At 37.8% G+C, this 18,264-nt stretch overlaps 1 protein-coding gene across 2 annotated transcripts in view; it reads left to right on the plus strand.

Annotated features, from left to right (window-relative positions):
- ARHGAP20 (Rho GTPase activating protein 20) overlaps nucleotides 1-18,264 on the plus strand; it is a 124,848-nt gene that overhangs the window by 53,459 nt on the left and 53,125 nt on the right. For both annotated transcript variants that reach the window (XM_063430021.1, XM_063430031.1), the window contains exon 4: nucleotides 6,524-6,673. In XM_063430021.1, the coding sequence (XP_063286091.1) occupies nucleotides 6,524-6,673 (150 nt within the window). The remainder of the gene's footprint in view (nucleotides 1-6,523; nucleotides 6,674-18,264) is intronic.

Genomic DNA, 18,264 nt, shown 5'->3' on the forward strand with positions numbered 1-18,264 from the left:
CCACATCGAGTAGTCGACCTGTTTTACAGTTACACATTTCTTTACCAGGTATAGACAAGGGACACGCAGGAGTTAATGTGATGTATAAGTATAAATGGATATATCACATAGCTCAATGTGTTGATATATTCTAAAATTTACTATTACGCATGTTGGACTATTGAGAGATTTAAAAAAAAATCAAACAGTGTTGTCATAGGATGGAAGTACCCTGTGTATGTAATGCATTATATCATTTCCCACTGTTAATGTGAAGAGCTCTGTATAGGCTTAGAGAAATGAGTAACAATGTTAAATAAAGAAAAAACAGCTGCTGGTTAACCCTGCAAGAAACAGAGGTTGCCTTGTGACTATACGATGAAGCAATGATTAGCCACAGATAACGCAAACAGAACCTTATACTAAGATCCCCCAAAGCTTAGCTAAAGAACCCGAGATAAGGAACACTAACCCTTAAATAAAGATCGCAGAGTTAGGTTAAATAACTCTGATCTTCGGGTAAAGAGCATTAAGTCTTAAATAAAGATTCCTGGATGTGTACTGAATTCTAGCAAGCTTTGATGAATTTAAACATTAAATGAAGATTCCTAGAAAAGCATTAAACTCTTCTAGTCTGGGCTTAATCAAATACATCATAAATCAATTGTGGCACTTATTTATTCAAATAAAAATGGAATCTTGAAAGTCCTTTTTTTACTTCCATGATATATTAAACTGTCCAGCTTGCACATTTAGCAGCGTTGATAAAAGTCTGCGGTGACGAAAATGTTCTTTGCTATATACTTTTATAGCAGTGTTGGTTGCAAAATATATTTTATTACATATAAACTGTCCAAATGCCTGTTCATCAGCTGGACTGTTAAAGGGACACAAGGTTATTGCTTGATATAAAAAAGGTTCTTTATTTACCAACACAATTTTGTGCATTTGTTTTTTTTGTGTGTTTTTTTTGTTTGTTTTGTTTTTAATATGAGCACATACAAAATATGCAGCAGAGGTTGTGATAGCAAGAATGAAGAAAATGTAGGAACACACGATATGTTTAACCTCGTGACCGTGAACTCTTATGATTGCACAGAGGTTATCTCCATTATGCAAAATGTACTGCACATGTGAATAGAAATGTTTATAGTAGTATATACACAGGTCCCTTTGAATAGGTCAAGTTGCTGGAAGTGCTAGATTCCCACAAACACGGCAGTGTCAAACTTTAAAGAAAATCAGTTCTAGACACAATGAGAGTCGAGAGTCAAGTGGTACTTAATGTTGATATCCTTGACTGCTACAATGAGTCTCCAAGGCAACCACCGGAAGACCCCAATGTAGTGGTTGCTGGGAGACTTGTAGAATAATAATAAAAATAAAAAAATTAAGCTAGTTTAGTTGAAAGTCCAACGATTAAAATGTATCCATCTAATTTTCATATTTACATTTACACAAAGCGTTAAGCGTTACTTAATCTTGAGATGTGTGGCACTGCATGAGGCAAATGGTGGTCATTCCAAATACTGACTGGTTTTCGGATCCCCCCGGACAATACAGAAAAACTGCACATTTTAAAATGGCCTTTTAATGTGACCAGCCTAAGGCACACCTGTGCAATAAACATGCTGTCTAATCAGCATCTTGATATGCCACACCTGTAAGGTGGATGGATTATCTTGGCAAAGGAGAAGTGATCACTAACACAGATTTGTGAACAATATTTGAGAGAAATAGACCTTTTGTGTACATAGAAAAAGTCTTAGATCTTTGAGTTCAGCTCAGGAAAAATGGGGGCAAAAACAAAAGTGTTGCATTTGTAATTTTGTTCAGTGTATATATATTTATGGGTGGGGGGTCGTACTGTCACATGTAGTTCAGTCCTAATAGAATTTAAAGTTCACTTAGAGTTGCCTACTAGCTTCCTCTATGAACAGTCGGCCTTTAATTACAGAGCATTTGTTTATAACTTTGAAAATAATATTCTCATTACATGTTACGTTATTGGCATGATCATTAAAGAGGGGGGGGAGCACAAAAATAAAGCTGGCAAACACACTTTCTCATATTATTTAAGGAAATCACGTTCGGACAACTTGTTTTTACGGAAGATGTGAAGTTTTCTGCACCATGTCTTCTCCAGTGGGACAAAGCAGGAAATAGAACAATGAAAACCAAAACAAAATCTTTTCCAAACCTGCTATTTAATTCGAAAGCTAGAAAACAAATGGTGAAGACAAGCTCGGTGTTTGATTCCTATCACTGTACATCCGTTATAAATGCACAAGGCTTTCCCGTTAGGATGTGTGCCACATAGAAGATGTTTGTACGAGTTACGGAATTTTTTTTTTTACAAGTATAGAGTATCATGTTAAAATTTGACCCGGTCGTCATTTATACATTTACGTAGATAAACACAACTCTGCAATACTAAAAGGATGTATTAATGCTAGGTAGAAGAAGGTGCTGATTCAGCTTTATTGAGCTCCTGTAGGACCACCTCTAAAATATTGTGTGCAGTTCTCATTGTGGCCTAGGTGTGACCAAGCTCTTCACTGTGTTCTTAATCGACTTTATTTAATTATTTCTACTTTTTTTATTTAAAATGCAAGTATCATGTTCCTTTACCAATGCTGAACAAGCTTATAGCAGAAATGCTGGAATCCAGTACAGATTTTAAAGCCTGAATTCTCACTTAACTGGGTCCCCACCAAGTGCAGACTGTTCTCTGGTGACATCTGGATTCTGCAGAGCTGCCAGGAGCAGATCCCACCGGCCATTCATTGGTTGAGAGGATCACCTGACTGCTCTCAGCCAATGAATGCAATTCTGTGCATTAGTATAATTGCCACTAGAGGCGCTTCTGCAAAACGTCACTATTTCAGTCAGATGGTCTCAGAGATCCCATTTGATTGGCTGAGATTATTAATCTCAATGATCTCAGTCGAGGAGGCAGGACCAGTTGAAGAGAGTATTGTGTTGTGGGAAACAAGCTAAGTTAACTATCGAGGAGTTACATTTTAAATTATTAATAATAATAATAATAATAATAGTACTTTTAAGTACGTTTAATAAGAATTCTTATTTTAGTAAAACTTAATAATGTATTAATTCTTTTATGTCTAATATAACATTTTAAAACTTACAAATATATCAAAGCAACATCTATAATAATATTTGCATGATAAAATTAGTCAGAAAATCCTTTTATATGCTCAACGTGAGAACTCCTTTCCTGCAGCCTTTGTGTCTTCGGTCAAGTTGTGTGCTCATATCTGGTAATTATATCTTCTCACAGGGGCCTCTATTACAGAGAAAATAAACCTAATTATGGAGTTAGCGAACAACCTAAGTGACAATTCTCAGGTTGTTCATACTCATTGTTGGCGGGAAGTCTAGATGAGAAACAAAATCACCCTGACCTCAGTATAAGAGCACTGCTCTTGTATTCAGAAAATTATTTATTGTCTATGTAGAAACCAACCAACCAGGAAAATAGCAAACTAAGCCTGCGGAAGGAACAGTCCCTTATCCACTCACTTATATACATTATTGAATATTCAGAACTAACAATAATTTGTCTCTCTATCATTGGCTAATATGAGATCACTAATAATAATGAACATTAATATTTGCACCAAAACATGTTTATCTAACAATCTCTGAAACACCCCTGGTTGTAAAATAACAAAAATTGATATTCCTGAAGGAGATATCACTCCCTGCAAATATTCTCCGCACTTCAGTTCCCGCTATAGACCTTCAGGTTGAAATGGCCGGAATATATTTTGATGGATATATCTAACACTGTTTTTTGATGGATATATTTAACACTTCCACATATTCACACACTCTCAGCACTCCCCTACATCCCTACCAGACCCAGAAACATTTCCGCACAGTCCTTTAATTATAGTCTGTTAAGTTAAAGAAATTTATCTGTTAAGCTGAGCAAAATGATATAGACTCCATGTTGTAATATTTTAAGGCATCCATTTTAGGCAACTTCAACATTATAAATAATCATGTTACAAAAGCGTCTTAGAGATTGTATGGGTTTTGTCCAATCTTAAGAACCACGGTTATAAGAAGTAGCTAAGGTTGTCTTTTTAGGCCATTTTGGTATTATGTTCTTGGTATGTACTAATATAGCTTGTGTAGTTTTTAAATATGCATTTTGCCTTATTATTCGTACCTTTCACATGTGGTGAAATGTCTTATGTTCTTTTTACGATTGTATTGTTCCTAGAAAGGGCAGTTTATTTTAGGTTGTTAAAAGATGTCAAATCTGATGAACAGCAGAGATGTGTTTAGGCTCACAGCCAAATCCAAGGTAATGGCGGCATGTATTAAGACAAAAAAAAAATAATTCCTGCTGTGACTGTCAATGCCATATATATCTTCGACTCAGTTATCGGATCATGTTTTGCTCCAAGCAGATGTCTTTAGAGAGTCATGTTCTCCACGAGAGTACCGTGGCTTTATGTAATACACTCTTGGACAACCTAAGACGAGGCCCCATAGCCACAATGCCTTTTAGACCTATTGGTCAGAGCTCACAGATGTACATTGTTCTACTGGATGGCACAGATAGATAAGAACTAATAAAAAAGATAATGTTTTTTAGTCCCTAATTAGTTTGTATTGTTTAGGGAGGAGTTAAATAATGGCAAATATAGTTTGGATCCCACAGACAACCATGACTCCTGGATGTCCTCAGCTGAAATTGAGGGTCAAGTTCTAAAAAAACAAAAAGTATAGAGCACCACTCACCTCCTATCTACATAAACAATCCAGTCTCCTTTCCTGATCCATCTTCCGTTTGTCTCTTCTGGTGCTGTTCCTCTCTTTGCTCTTTCCTCCTGTTGTCTCATTTCTAGTTCTTACCTTCTACAGTCTCTGTCCTACTTCTTTCCTCTTGCTGTCTCTCCTGGCGCAATCTTTGTTGAATGGTCACTTAGGATCTTCTGTTGTACTGGACCTTCCAGTGCATCGACCATAGAAGAGAGAACTCAAGATCGTTTACTAAGATTCTTTGATTTAAAAGCAGCAAAAAATTGAATAAAGCTAGTATGCGATTTGATTTGCCTCCTTGCAGTATTGCATTTCCCCAAACTCTGTGTGAATGCTGCTTCACAGATTCAAATATATTAAGGAGCAGAATTCACATGCAGTCAAGAGTCAGCACATACTTAGCTCCATAGGGACACTCAGATTTATGGAATATCAGTGCAAGCTAAGATTACACCTAGAACCATCTCTTTCTTTGCAACTAGCTAACTTGATCATTTATGTGTGCTTCATAGTCATGCCTAGGATTTTGTTTTAATGATCTGACCATGAAAACCAGCTTGCTGCAGTTAATTACAAAGATATAAAAGCAACTGTTCCTCATTTATGCCGGGATTTGTCGAAACGATAACTTGTCAGATCCCCAGTTCATCTATCAAACAGAAAGAAATGCACATTATTATAAACTGTTAAATTGTGTTCATTCACTGTGAGATTGAAGGCTTTAGGAGAAGATCACCAGTAGCTAATCTTACACCATTTTAGTATACTTTGGGGCCAAACATTAAAATAATTAACTACAAATAAGTGTGATTTAGTGTCTCTCTGTTTATCTTCTTGTCTTGGCACAATACCATTTTTTTTTTCGTCCTACCTTGCTTATCTTGCCCCTTTTTTGGCAGTGGTAGCACCATAAATGACAATACAGTGTATAAATACCATGCTACACATTACATTGTCACACAGTATAGAAATACTGTGCTTATACATATATACATTGTGAATGGACTGCCAACGACTGCATGTGTGTCCATTAGACCTAGCAGGAAAGGAGAACAGTTTTACCAACAGGATATCTAGAAGGAATTACTGCCATTTTACAACGGGAGAAGAAGGATACGGCCATCATGACTTGCACTAACGTTCAAATGCTATGTATGTTATATCTTATGACCTAAAATCCGATTAGAATTAATTCCTTTATATTTAATCTCCATGACCGGTTTCAGAATATTCCATCTACTTTACCTAACCACCATCAATGATATATCAATTATAATAATATATTATTATTATTCACTAAATTCCTGCTATATGGGAAAAAAAAGGTCAACTGGAAATGTCCTCTCTACCAATGTTTGAAAACGTATGAAGTCTACGTAAATCTACCCCACCTAAAGGGTAAAGTTATATTTAGATCATAGATATAGATTACAATTTACCTACAATTGATGTTCATTGTCCTTTCATCGCATGTCTTTATTTGCTCAATGTATTAATGATTAACACATTGATGTATCCATGTCATAAGAATGTTTAGGAAATACTGTCTCGGAATGAAGAATAGGCATTCTTTCCATTTCATCTATTCTTCTTGTACTACCAGGAGAATCTAAATAGCAAGTTAACCTTTAGAGTTTGATAATATTTATACTGTTTGCACTGTATCTTGTACAATTGTTCTATAGTGCATTGGTCTTCTTGTTCTACGTTGTACTGTCAATAATTGAAAACACATATTCTATTGCAGATCACCGTCTCACTATAAGTTAAAACATCATGTTCGAGTGAGTGAAATGTGGACAGCCTCGTGCATGGAAGAGGTGTGTGAAGGAAGCACCAACCCTGAGCGATCATTTGTTTTCGGCTGGCCTATCACAAATTGCGTTGCAACCTTTGGGTATGTATACTGTAATTACAGAAAGATAGTGTGGCATTCACTAACTAAGCGATTTGTAAATAAAAGTTTGGGAAACACAGTTTTCCTCTTCATTTTCCAGCAATTTCAATATAACCCCTTAAGGACCAAACTTCTGGAATAAAAGGGAATCATGACATGTCACACATGTCATGTGTCCTTAAGGGGTTAAGAGAGAGCTTTGAGCTTAGAGAGCATAAAATGATCTACAGAAGTGAAAGTGATGTGTCCTTAGTCTTATGTTATATGGGAACTAAAATAGATTTCATCTGTGACCAGCTATCCAGTGTCTCTATCACAGCATACTAAAATGTAGAACTGAAAATTTTTTATTACTGGGTTAAAGTGAAGTCATAGGTTTAAAGAACCCCAGGCATATTGAACCAGTGCCATAAGGTTCTTTACCATGCCTTCCATCTTGAATCATATATAGATTTTATTTTTACCACCTTTCTTGAAAGGGAAGCAGCAAATTAATACAGACCAGCAACATGGTACCTTAAAACATTGATACGACTTACTGTGTTCCAAATCAACATCCTGACTCTGTTCTCAACTCGTAGATGCACCCACTTACTTAATGCTGTCTTCACTCACAGCATTAATGTTTATGCTACTTGGATTCCCCCATGTTTACTTGATTTCCAGAAAAGTGTCCAGCATCTCAAACTGAATGCCCATAAATATTATTTTGGAATGTATCATTTCCCCTTGCAGTTATTTGTATACTTGCACAGGCTAAGCACGCACTGCATTCTCACAGTATTCAAAACAGCCATTGTCACATACAAGAGATGTGAACTAGTGAACTAGTGTCTACCCTGCCCCACTGAGTTTCCAGGGACATCTGATTAATATCACAACCACTACACTGTGCTGTAGTTGCTATTATACAGTGACTTTTATCTGTCTCCATAGAAACATAGAAACATAGAATGTGACGGCAGATAAGAACCATTCGACCCATCTAGTCTGCCTAATTTTCTAAATACTTTTACTAGTCCCTGACCTTATCTTATAGCTAGGATAGCCTTATGCCTTTCCCACGCATGCTTAAACTGCTTTACTGTGTTAACCTTTACCACTTCAGCTGGAAGGCTATTCCATGCATCCACTACCCTCTCAATAAAGTAATACTTCCTGATATTTTTAAATTCTTTATTTTTCTCGTGCATAGCTTTACAACGGGCATGTGGAGCCACGACAGCTTCCACCAGCGTTTTCACATTATTACAAAGCGTGGCAGGTTAGACAGCACATTTTATATTACAGGAAAACATCATATGAGTTGACAATATGTTTGTAGCATTTCTTGCCAGGCTAAACATGTTTATTATCTGACTAGTTGTGCTATAGGTAACGCTTGTATATCTTGCCTATTGTGTGATATATGGGCATTAGGGGCCCAGTGGGTGATTTAGCTAGATAGGGGGTTAGCGGGGGTAACAGTGGGTATATGCATATCTAGCATTTTAAGAGTTAGAAAGTAAACTAAGTTAATAACAGTGGCGGTAACAGTTGGTGTCTACAAGTTGATTAGTAGGAAGCAACGCCAGGGAGGTCGGAGACCAGTACTTATTTGCGGTAAGCGGTTTTTGTCCGCAGCGGGCAGACCGGCATACAAGTAGGGGATACATTCTGAATATATGTGATGTGTGTGGTGTACTATCTCTCCGTGTGTGTGTGTAGAGGCTGGGTAGTGTTATATGGGGGACGGTTAGTATGCGCTGGAGCCCCTTTTGGTATGGCGTGTATATTAAACCCCTAGTTGCTTCCCTTAGGGATCGTTTGGACAAAATCATGGGGATAGCAAAAGAAAAAAGGCAAAACAAAACGATACATATCGGGATCCAGTAGGCAGGATAGCGTCTCTTTTAGACTGAGGTGGCGGCTTTCCAGCTGGTCATCAGCGGGGTGAGGCTAGTGTTCATTCAGGTCATGGCTTTGGCCCCAGAAGTTGAGGCTGATACTCTGGGTATAAAGTCACGGGTGACTGCGGGGTCCCAGCCATGTGGATTCGGGCAGTCCGCAGCCTGTGAAGCCTGGCTTAGTGAGTCCAGTGGGAGGCCCAACGCCTTTAGGCACTTTGCTGTATCTTGCTGGTCACGTACTGTGATGGTGGTGTCTTCTCGTTGGATTAACAGCGTACGGGCCTGGCCCCAGCGGTAGCTGGTGTTCTTCATGCGCAAGTGGGAGGTGAGTGGTCGGAGTGTTCGTCTCCAGGCGAGCGTTCCCCCAGAGAGGTCAGCAAAGAATCCGAGTGCCATTCCCTCAAAGTTGTAGGGCGTGTGCCCCCTGATGGCGGCCAACAGCGCTGCTTTGTCGTTGTGAGATTGGAATTGTACCACCAGATCTCCCGAGGCTGTAGGTGGTGCTTTGGCCGGTTTCGGGATTCTGAATATCCCATCCAGTGGCACTGTCTTCGTCCGTTTAGGGGTCAGGATGGCTGTTAGGAGGTGCCTGAGGAAGTGGGGGAGTTCTTCTGTCGGTATGTTCTCTGAAACCCCTCTAATTTTCAGGTTTTTCTGTCTCCGTTTGTCTTCCAGGGCATCAAATTTGCCCTCTTGTGCTTTGGTCAATTGTCTGAGTTCGTCCACCTCCTGTCTCAGCACGGTCATCTGCTGTCCGTGGTCTCTTGAGGTATTCTCCACCGCGCCAATGCGCCCTGTCAGGCCCCGCAGGTCCTCTCTAATCAAGGCCACATCCACCGAGATTTTTATTTGGAGGTTTGTTATCAGTTCCTTGATTGCGGGTAATGTTGCTGGGGTTGTGTCGGGTGCAGGGCAAGCTGGTGCTGTGCGCGTCGCCAGCGGCACTTTCTGTGGTGAGTGGACATTATCCTCCTCCTCCGATGCTCCGTCGGAGAAGTCGGAGCAACCGCCATGGAGGGACGCCATCTTAGGCTCGTGGATGCTGTAGGCCTGGCGCCAGAGGTCTCCGATGTCCATACCCGGCCTGGGCCTGTCAGGTTTTTGTTTTTTTGTTTTTCTGCCCATTGGGTGTCTTTTGGGGTCTCCCTGTTTGTTTGTGGGGTGTGGGTCCACCTTGTTGTTCTCGTTTTGTCGTCGGTAAGGCCGGAGCTCGGAGGCCATGCGACTGTCTCCTTCGCTTGTCAGGCCACGCCCCCTTCCTGATATTTTTAAACCTTTGCCCCTCTAATTTAACACTATGTCCTCTTGTTGTAGTAGTTTTTCTTCTTTCAATATAGTCTCCTCCAGACTCCACTATATTATTTTATTTCTCTGCCATGTATATCTTTGCCAGTTTTGTCCCTATAACAATATACGTGGCAAAGCCTGGTTTAGCACATTTGCAGAGTCCTTTATATTTTACACAGTTAACATGTTTATAATCAATTCTAAAATAAAGTTTTGCATCAAAATCTTGGATAAAAAACTTAAACTCACTTTTAGAATTTTTTTTAGTATTGTATTCACAGCCATTTATCTCTGTATTTTGATGTTTGCAGAAAATACTTTAAACATGCTCAATAAAAATCCCTTTTATTGACATTTTAGATATCCAGTGGTTCCATAATAAACCTGTGGATTAGCGAAAAATAGGTTTTCATTTTCGAACCAAAACTACCTATTTAATAAGGGGAATCAATGTACTATACAGACATGCGAAAATTGAAGTACATAGACCTTTTAAAATATATTTGATCTATGAATCTCTGTGTGCAAGGTACTAATTAGCTTTTTGGGGGTGCAGAGGGTAGGCTTCCTAGTTCCATGCCATTTCACCTGCTTGGCCCAAATGTTAGTTCAATCATTTTTAACTGCATTCCGTAATTTTTGACTTTTTTTCTCGCTCTCTTGGAGGCTCTTTAATTGTATCTTTATGAAATTAGGTCTGTTTGGGGATGTAATATAAACATCCATTCATCACAACTTAATGTTTAATACTGTGTTTAGAATAAGGCTGATCGTTATTTTCCATAAAAAAAAGACTATGAATAGTCTATTACATGTTGCCAGATTGGTATTTCAGAAATGTTTTGTGCAAATAATACAGAACTGTGTTCTTCTGACTTTCAATTTATTGACTGAGGTTATACGATTTTGTGCATTACTAGAAGTGCAATAAATTACAGTTTTATTTCTTCAGCTGTAACTGGTAAAAGTCATTATACACGGTTTTGTTTCTTAACTAACATTTGTTTTATAATGTGGTTTATTATCAAATGAGAAATGCTCATAATTAATATATAATGGCTACTTATATCTAAATGAGACATATTGATTTTTTTTTGTTCTTATTCTTTGAGATATATAATGTTTTTTTGTTTTTTTTAAAGAATCTTTAATAAAATAAGAAATAAAATAAAAAATGTTTCTTTAACGGAGTAAGATACATTCCATTTTACACTGACGGCTACCTCACACATGATCTGGCTAATGGCTTGCAGTGACTGCATCAGGAGATGCCATTAATGATGAAGAAGTCAACTTACACGTAGGCCTCAATTTAATATATTTGTGTAAGCTTTTCAAATGATTTAATAACTTTTAAAATATTTTTTTCATCATATTAAAAAAAATTATCTATAAAAAATAATGCTATATCAAAAACTATAAAACACATGCAAATTTTTCCGGATGATGTGGTGATGTCCGACGCACGCGTGTACGCTCCGTGAGGAGGGGGGCTGTTGATGGAGGCGGTGTGCAGGGCCATCGCAGTATAGGGTTGGAGGAGTGGAATTTTTAACTGCGACTAGCCGTGGGTGCCTGGACACAGGAGAGTGAGTTGGAACAGAGGAGATTAGGAGCAGAGGAGATAAGGAGCGAACGGGAGGCCACCTACTCCCTCCTACCCTTACCCGCGAACACCCGTATTTTGGGACCCTGGGGAGAGCAGGAAGACACTGTGAAGTCTAGGAAGTCAAAATCCTATAGTGGACACCTAAAAAGAGTGCATAAATAGCGTCAAGGAGCCCCTAAGCTGCCAAGCTAGCTTGTTTTCCTGCTGTACTAAGAAAAGGGAGTCTGACAGACACACAGACCTCAGATAAGTACCAGCACAATTATAAGTATAAAAGTGTGGGGATTTGCTGAGGGGACATCTTACATCTAGCTGTCTTAAAGCAGTTTGAGGCATTAATCACTGACATTCAACAGATCGGCGCAAGAGTCCAGTTACTGGAAGATGAAGGAGATGCACTAGCACAACAGTGGACACAGACTCAAGCTACACAGAAAATCTTCTCTGAAGCCTTACAGTCACTCTACAGAAAACTACGGTAGATGATGTAGATAACAGAGGACGGCGTAATAATCTTAGAGTTAGAGGTGTGCCTGAACTGATTGGAAATGAACAAAATGAGGAGGTGACAACAGTACTTACCTCTCTATTCAATCAGGTCCTTAGTAGACCAAGGGACACTAAAATGAAATTTGAGCATGCAAGGAAACCGAAAACTCTCCCACACGACAAACCCAGAGATATAATTTGCTGTATCCATAATTTTTCATTAAAAGAAGACATTCTTTAAAAGGCCCGCCAATTCAAACTGAATTGATGGCACACAGAGCGCTACGGCCTATAACCAAGGCCCTGAATGACCACAATATTAGATTCAAGTGGAGCTTCCCATTTGCCTTACTAGTTATACATCAGGGTAAGAGGTTTTCAATTACTACACCCACGGAAGTACTGATGTTTCAACAGGCTCTTGACCTACCCATGGACACTATAGAAGATTGGTTTGGAATGTCATCAGATAATGTTAAGTCCTTACCCATGAAATATGGATGGCAGAAGATGTCTAAGAAAAAAAGAATGCTACTACCATTAAAGACAGACCATTCAGGTGCTACCAAAGATAAGGCTTTATGCTTAAGTGTAAATGATCATGTAATTCCTATTTAAAGGAAATTAGCATAGAGTTGTGACAAATCATTGTTTCTCTGTTGTTGTTTTTTTTGTATGTGTGTGTTATGGAGGTAAATCCCATGGAGTGGCCATCTCACTCTCTCCTGAGGTAGCATTTATGGTGAAGGACATTAAGAAAGACAAATAAGGGAGGTACATGTTTCTAAAGGGATGTATGAATGATATTACCCGTCTTACTTATAATATATACGCACCCAATAATCAACAAAACCCTTTTATTAAGACGTGCTTGAAGAAACTTGAGAGCTTTGTGGAGGGGGTTATAATTATAAGAGGTGACTGGAATATGGTTATAGACCATAAGATCGATAGTACTGCTAAGAGTAAAGATTCCCAGAAATAGCAAAGGCTACTCTTTCAAAAAGAGCTCCATAGTTTTCAGATAATTGATTGCTGGCATACCGCACACCCGCAGGGAAGAGACTATACATACTTTTCCCAGGTGGCAGGCACCTATTCCAGACTGGATATGTTTTTTTATAAATCACAGGCACCTTCACATGTTAAATGATGCGGTCATCGGGAATATAACCTGGTTGGATCACGCCCCTATATTTTTAACACTGTCTCTACAGGGTATAAATAGACCTAATCCCTAATGGCGATTGAGCAAAACACTTCTTGATGATATAAGAGTGGTAGAAGATATCCAATCAACTATATCTCTTTATTTTTCTGAAAATATAACCTCAGAAATAGATGACCCATGGGTTTGGAAAGCCATCCTCATTAAATGGCGTTCTGCAATGAAAAAATAATGTCTCGTTAAGATTCAATCATCGACAGCTAATTATTTAGACGAGACTGCACATAAATTGAATCCTGGTCAGGAAACATTCCAACGCCTTATGGCTTTACGAATGGCTTTACTAATGGAGCTACGGAATATGCTGTCTTTAAAAGTTCATAGAACGAGGAGCGATTATTTAGCGATTATTACAGTTCTCTATATCTTATGCTCATCAGCTAATAATTATCTTGATCTCAAGGACTACATAAAGAGTAACATACCCTACATTATATCAGAAACTGTAGCTGAGTTTTTGATTCACCCTTCACACCTATTGAGTGGTCTCTAGTTATTAAATCTTTGTCGAAGGGGAAGAGCCCTGGGCCGGATGACCTAACTGCTCAGTACTATCACTGTCACTGTGAAGCGGGCGTAACCCTTACACTACCTGATTGATACAACATCATACCTGATGTTTTAAAGCACGTTATTCCAAACAATTTAGGAATGTTAGGTGATTTATGCCCTTTATGGATTAAAACCAGACTCTGCATCAACGATGTAATTTTCCATGGGAGTTTTGCCATGGATCCCCCTCCGGCATGCCACAGTCCAGGTGTTAGTCCCCTTGAAACAACTTTTCCATCACTATTGTGGCCAGAAAGTGTCCCTGTGGGTTTTAAAATTTGCCTGCCTATTGAAGTCTATGGCGGTTCGCCCATTCGCGAACATTTGCGGAAGTTCGCGTTCGCTGTTTGCGAACGGAAAATGTTATGTTTGCGACATCACTACAGAATAAATATACTTAAAATTATGATTTTGTCCTTCCTATTTTTATACATAATCAATTATTTTGTACTATAAAAACTATTTTTACCTCATATGTTTGGGGCCATAAAAAGGCTTGACTATCATATAATATACTGACAGGAAGCAGAGACAAGGGAGGCATGAAATTATCCCATATGTATAGATATTATCTAGCTGTCCTCTTTACCAGAATTATGGAATAAAGACAACAAGACGCCCTGGTATAAATTGGAACACTTTTTTTCTTTACCACCCCTATATACACTTCCATGGCAAACATGGAAATTACAAAGCATTTCACCAAAAACGCATCCTTTTATATATAACATTCTTACGAAATGGAGACAACATTAAAACCATTGGAAACTTTCACCAGGAATATCTCCTCTTTTTCCATTAGCAAATACCCCCAACTTTCAGGGAAGTCATGGAACGATAACCTCGGTACGATTGACTGGAGTAGCAAACCCCAATTTAAGAGTAGTACTGACAGAAGAAGATATTCCCAATATGGCTAACCTTAAGAAATCGAATACATTATTAGACATAATGAGTTGTTTACAACTAAAAAGTTTCCTTTAGAGATCAGTTATTCCATATTGGCGACCTAGGGAAAAGACTCCCTTTAAAGTTTATTGCAGCTGTTCAGGTGTCACTTCACGACCATTATCTAAAATCTACCATATGATCTTGTCTAGAGCCAAAGGGGGAGAGGAACCATCTTTTCAGAGAAAATGGATATAGGGACTACATGTACATTTTACAGATAAAGATTGGTCATATATTTTTAAAAGGGTGATGACAGTCTCTGTGAATTCAATGAAAAGAGGATCCTATTATAAGTGCATTACTAGGTGGTATAGAACCCCGGTCCAACTCCACCATAGGTATCCTGAAATCAGTGATAGGTGCTGGAGATGTGGAGAGGGTGTGGGAGACATGGAGCACATCTGGTGGTTTTGCCAGAATATTGGAGATTTTTGGAAAGGAGTAATTTCCACTATTAACGAGATTATTCCACTGCCCTCAATACTTACGCCTTCTCAGATTTTGTGGGGTGGCCAATACATATCAGCACAACGATAAACAAACACTTCTGGGGCCACTCCTTGGCGAAGCCAACGCACTTATTCCTGCTTATTGGCAACAAAATTATATACCTTCAGTGAGACAATGGGTGGAAAGAGTCAAGGTCATGAGGGAAATGGAGGACCTTCACTGACGATACCTGATCTTCAGATACCTGAAGATATAGGACCCCTGTATACAATATTGGTTAAGGGATAACAGGTAGATTGGATTCCCTTTACTTACTTCTTGCCGACATACATATGCCTAGGGATGAATCAGAGGGATATATTTTGGTTAAGCAAAGAGGTAAATAAATACTCTTAATATTGATAATCACAAGATAAGTCTGATGTATTTAATACTATCAGAATTCCATATTCTATGGGGTTTTTTTATTTCTTCTTTCTTTTTAGTTTTCATATATGAATAACTTCTGAGAGTTAAGAGGATAGATAATTAAGATCTATGCCTAGAAAAGATTTATATAAGCTGTGTTTACGGTAAAAATGGCATGATTCTATTCGGCCCTGCTGGAGCATTGTTTTAGTATATTACAGTAACACAAGATGGTTCGCAAGATTATCAGGCATGGATGAATAGATTTTATATCAGGATATATTCATATATTTACATGTATTTTCATGTTTGTATACAACCCCTCCTTTTTTTCTGTACCCCTTCATAACAAACACATCTTAATAAAGATGAAATTATAAATAAAAAAACTATAAAACAATTAAAGTAGTATTTAAAAAAAAAAGGTTAAAAGTATATCCCAAATATTAATTAATTTGTAAAGCTTATCCAAAGTATTAAATTGCGGCAGTAGTTAGGAAACAGAAAGTGAATATACCACCCATCCTACTCAGACCTACGCAAAGTTTAACTTTTTTCTTCTATTTAATTTAATCAATCAGTTTTAATATCCCTATCCTATACTATTATTTTAATAATTATGTTGGTGAATAATGGCTCTCCTTAGTCTTTTCTCCTGACTCGTCTATACGTCTTGGCAACAGACATTTCTTTGTGGCCGGGACATCTTGTTTTACTCAGTGAAAATAACTATTAAATCTATCACAATAAAAAAATAAAAAAATAAAAAAAATAAAAATAAAAGAGTATTTGATAGATTCTCTCAATATGAATGAACACACTTCATTATGTTAACAGAACAGCATGATTTCCATGCATTATTATCTTTTGAGGTTTTGGCAAAGTGGTTAAAGTCAGGTTAAATTACGTTAAGACAAACCTGTCAATATTCTATCTCATGATTCAACCCCCCACCACACAAAAAAATAATGATTATTCTTTAGTCAACCTTGAAACTATCCAATATGTACTATGTTTATTTGGTAATCTTTATATCTGCGTAGTCAATTGTTGCCATGGAAACAGATATATAGCAAAATAATGTGTGATCCCTGGTAAACGTCTTAATCTTCCTACTTCCCCAAATGATTTATCTTGTTGTTAGTGTTTAAACGTAATTTACTAATTAAAGTGTGTTTTTATATTAACACAATGCAGTGATGTAATGAAATGTGCCATCACTACAAAATAAACACAATATATTAATCATGCAACAATACACTAACTCTGAAATACTTAAGGAGTTATTAAATTGTCATTTCGCCAAAAGATTGATTGCAGAGCACACCTGCTAAGGAACATATGTGACAAAATCCAAATGTTGTAACTGGAAAATTGGCAAGCATGCGTTGTTTCTCTAAATAACTCTCAAAGGAACACCACTCTCCTTTTTATTTACTTTGTGGTTCAGAGATCTCTAATGTTCTCTGTTCAGCTCCTTTCTCTCTCTGGACAATTTTTCTATTTGAAAAAGATTAAAAGCAGTCATGATAACGGAATGCCTTCTTTTTTTTTTTTTTTTTTTTTAAAAACAATGTTTTTGTGATTTCTTCTTATATCAGTAATATTTTTGCGATAGTGCAAGAAACGGACACACAGAAGGATCCATTCATGGGGCATACGCGCAGCGACAACTGCCATTCTGTGTGTCACAACTACAACCACACAAACAGTTTTGCGTTCTAGAGCATGTAATTTTTTTAAGTGTAAATTTGCAACGTTTTAAACACACCTGTCACTTGCGTGATTTCGCATTTTAAATCCAATTTTGCTCAGTTAACGTAGAACGTTAGCTGAATTAGCTAGTGAAAACTTAGATACTTGACATGACCATTTTCTTTCAGCCACTCGTGGAAGTCTAATTAACCCTTTGATGCTTCACTGTTCTATTATCAAGAATATTAAGTAAGCATTTACATACCCACAACCTGAAACAGGACATCATTGGTTGGATAAAACAGCGTGGGCCCAAAGGGACAGAGCTGCCCAGAAAGGGGCAGGCCCTCCCAAAGTTGGCCCGCTAAGAATGGACTATGCAGAGAGCACTGTTTTAGCACACTATGCTGGTTGCAAGACCCATGAGCATCACATAAGCGTGTCTAATGGCACCCTCGCTAAGATTTCTGGAGATATTTTCTTGGTATCCCAAAAATTAGAAAACCAGGGAACAAAGTGGAGATGATGAGATTGGAGGGTTGGGAGATTTATTTGAGATTTGATTTTATATTACTAGCTATTGTAAACCCTTCCAGAAGATGTCTGTGATGTCAACCATTATTGACATACAAAAAATAGAGGTGCTTACAAGCAGGAATGGCATGTGCCCAACATATTTATATTTTACAAGGAGTATATTATAAAAAAGCATGACGTTTATTTACTTAATGCCAAATTGTATCCGAATATCAACAAAAATTTGTGAAATCCATTTACTAATACTTGCAACTCATGAAGCCAGCTGAAAATCCGTTGTCAACTCTTTCTAAGTCCAGTTAAATGAAGAAGATCAAATTGTTTTACCAACATCAATACTTGAAAGTTATGTTGAATTTTTTCTTTCAATTCTATGTTTTCTTAATTTCTGCTATCCCTCACGATTCTTCACATAGAAAGGGTTAGATAAGCTCTTTATCAGTTACTGTAGACTATTTTATCTGTCAATGCAGAATATACCTTGTTGTATACTGTA

Source organism: Pelobates fuscus, chromosome 1 (assembly GCF_036172605.1).
Source record: "Pelobates fuscus isolate aPelFus1 chromosome 1, aPelFus1.pri, whole genome shotgun sequence".
Lineage (NCBI taxonomy): Eukaryota > Metazoa > Chordata > Amphibia > Anura > Pelobatidae > Pelobates > Pelobates fuscus.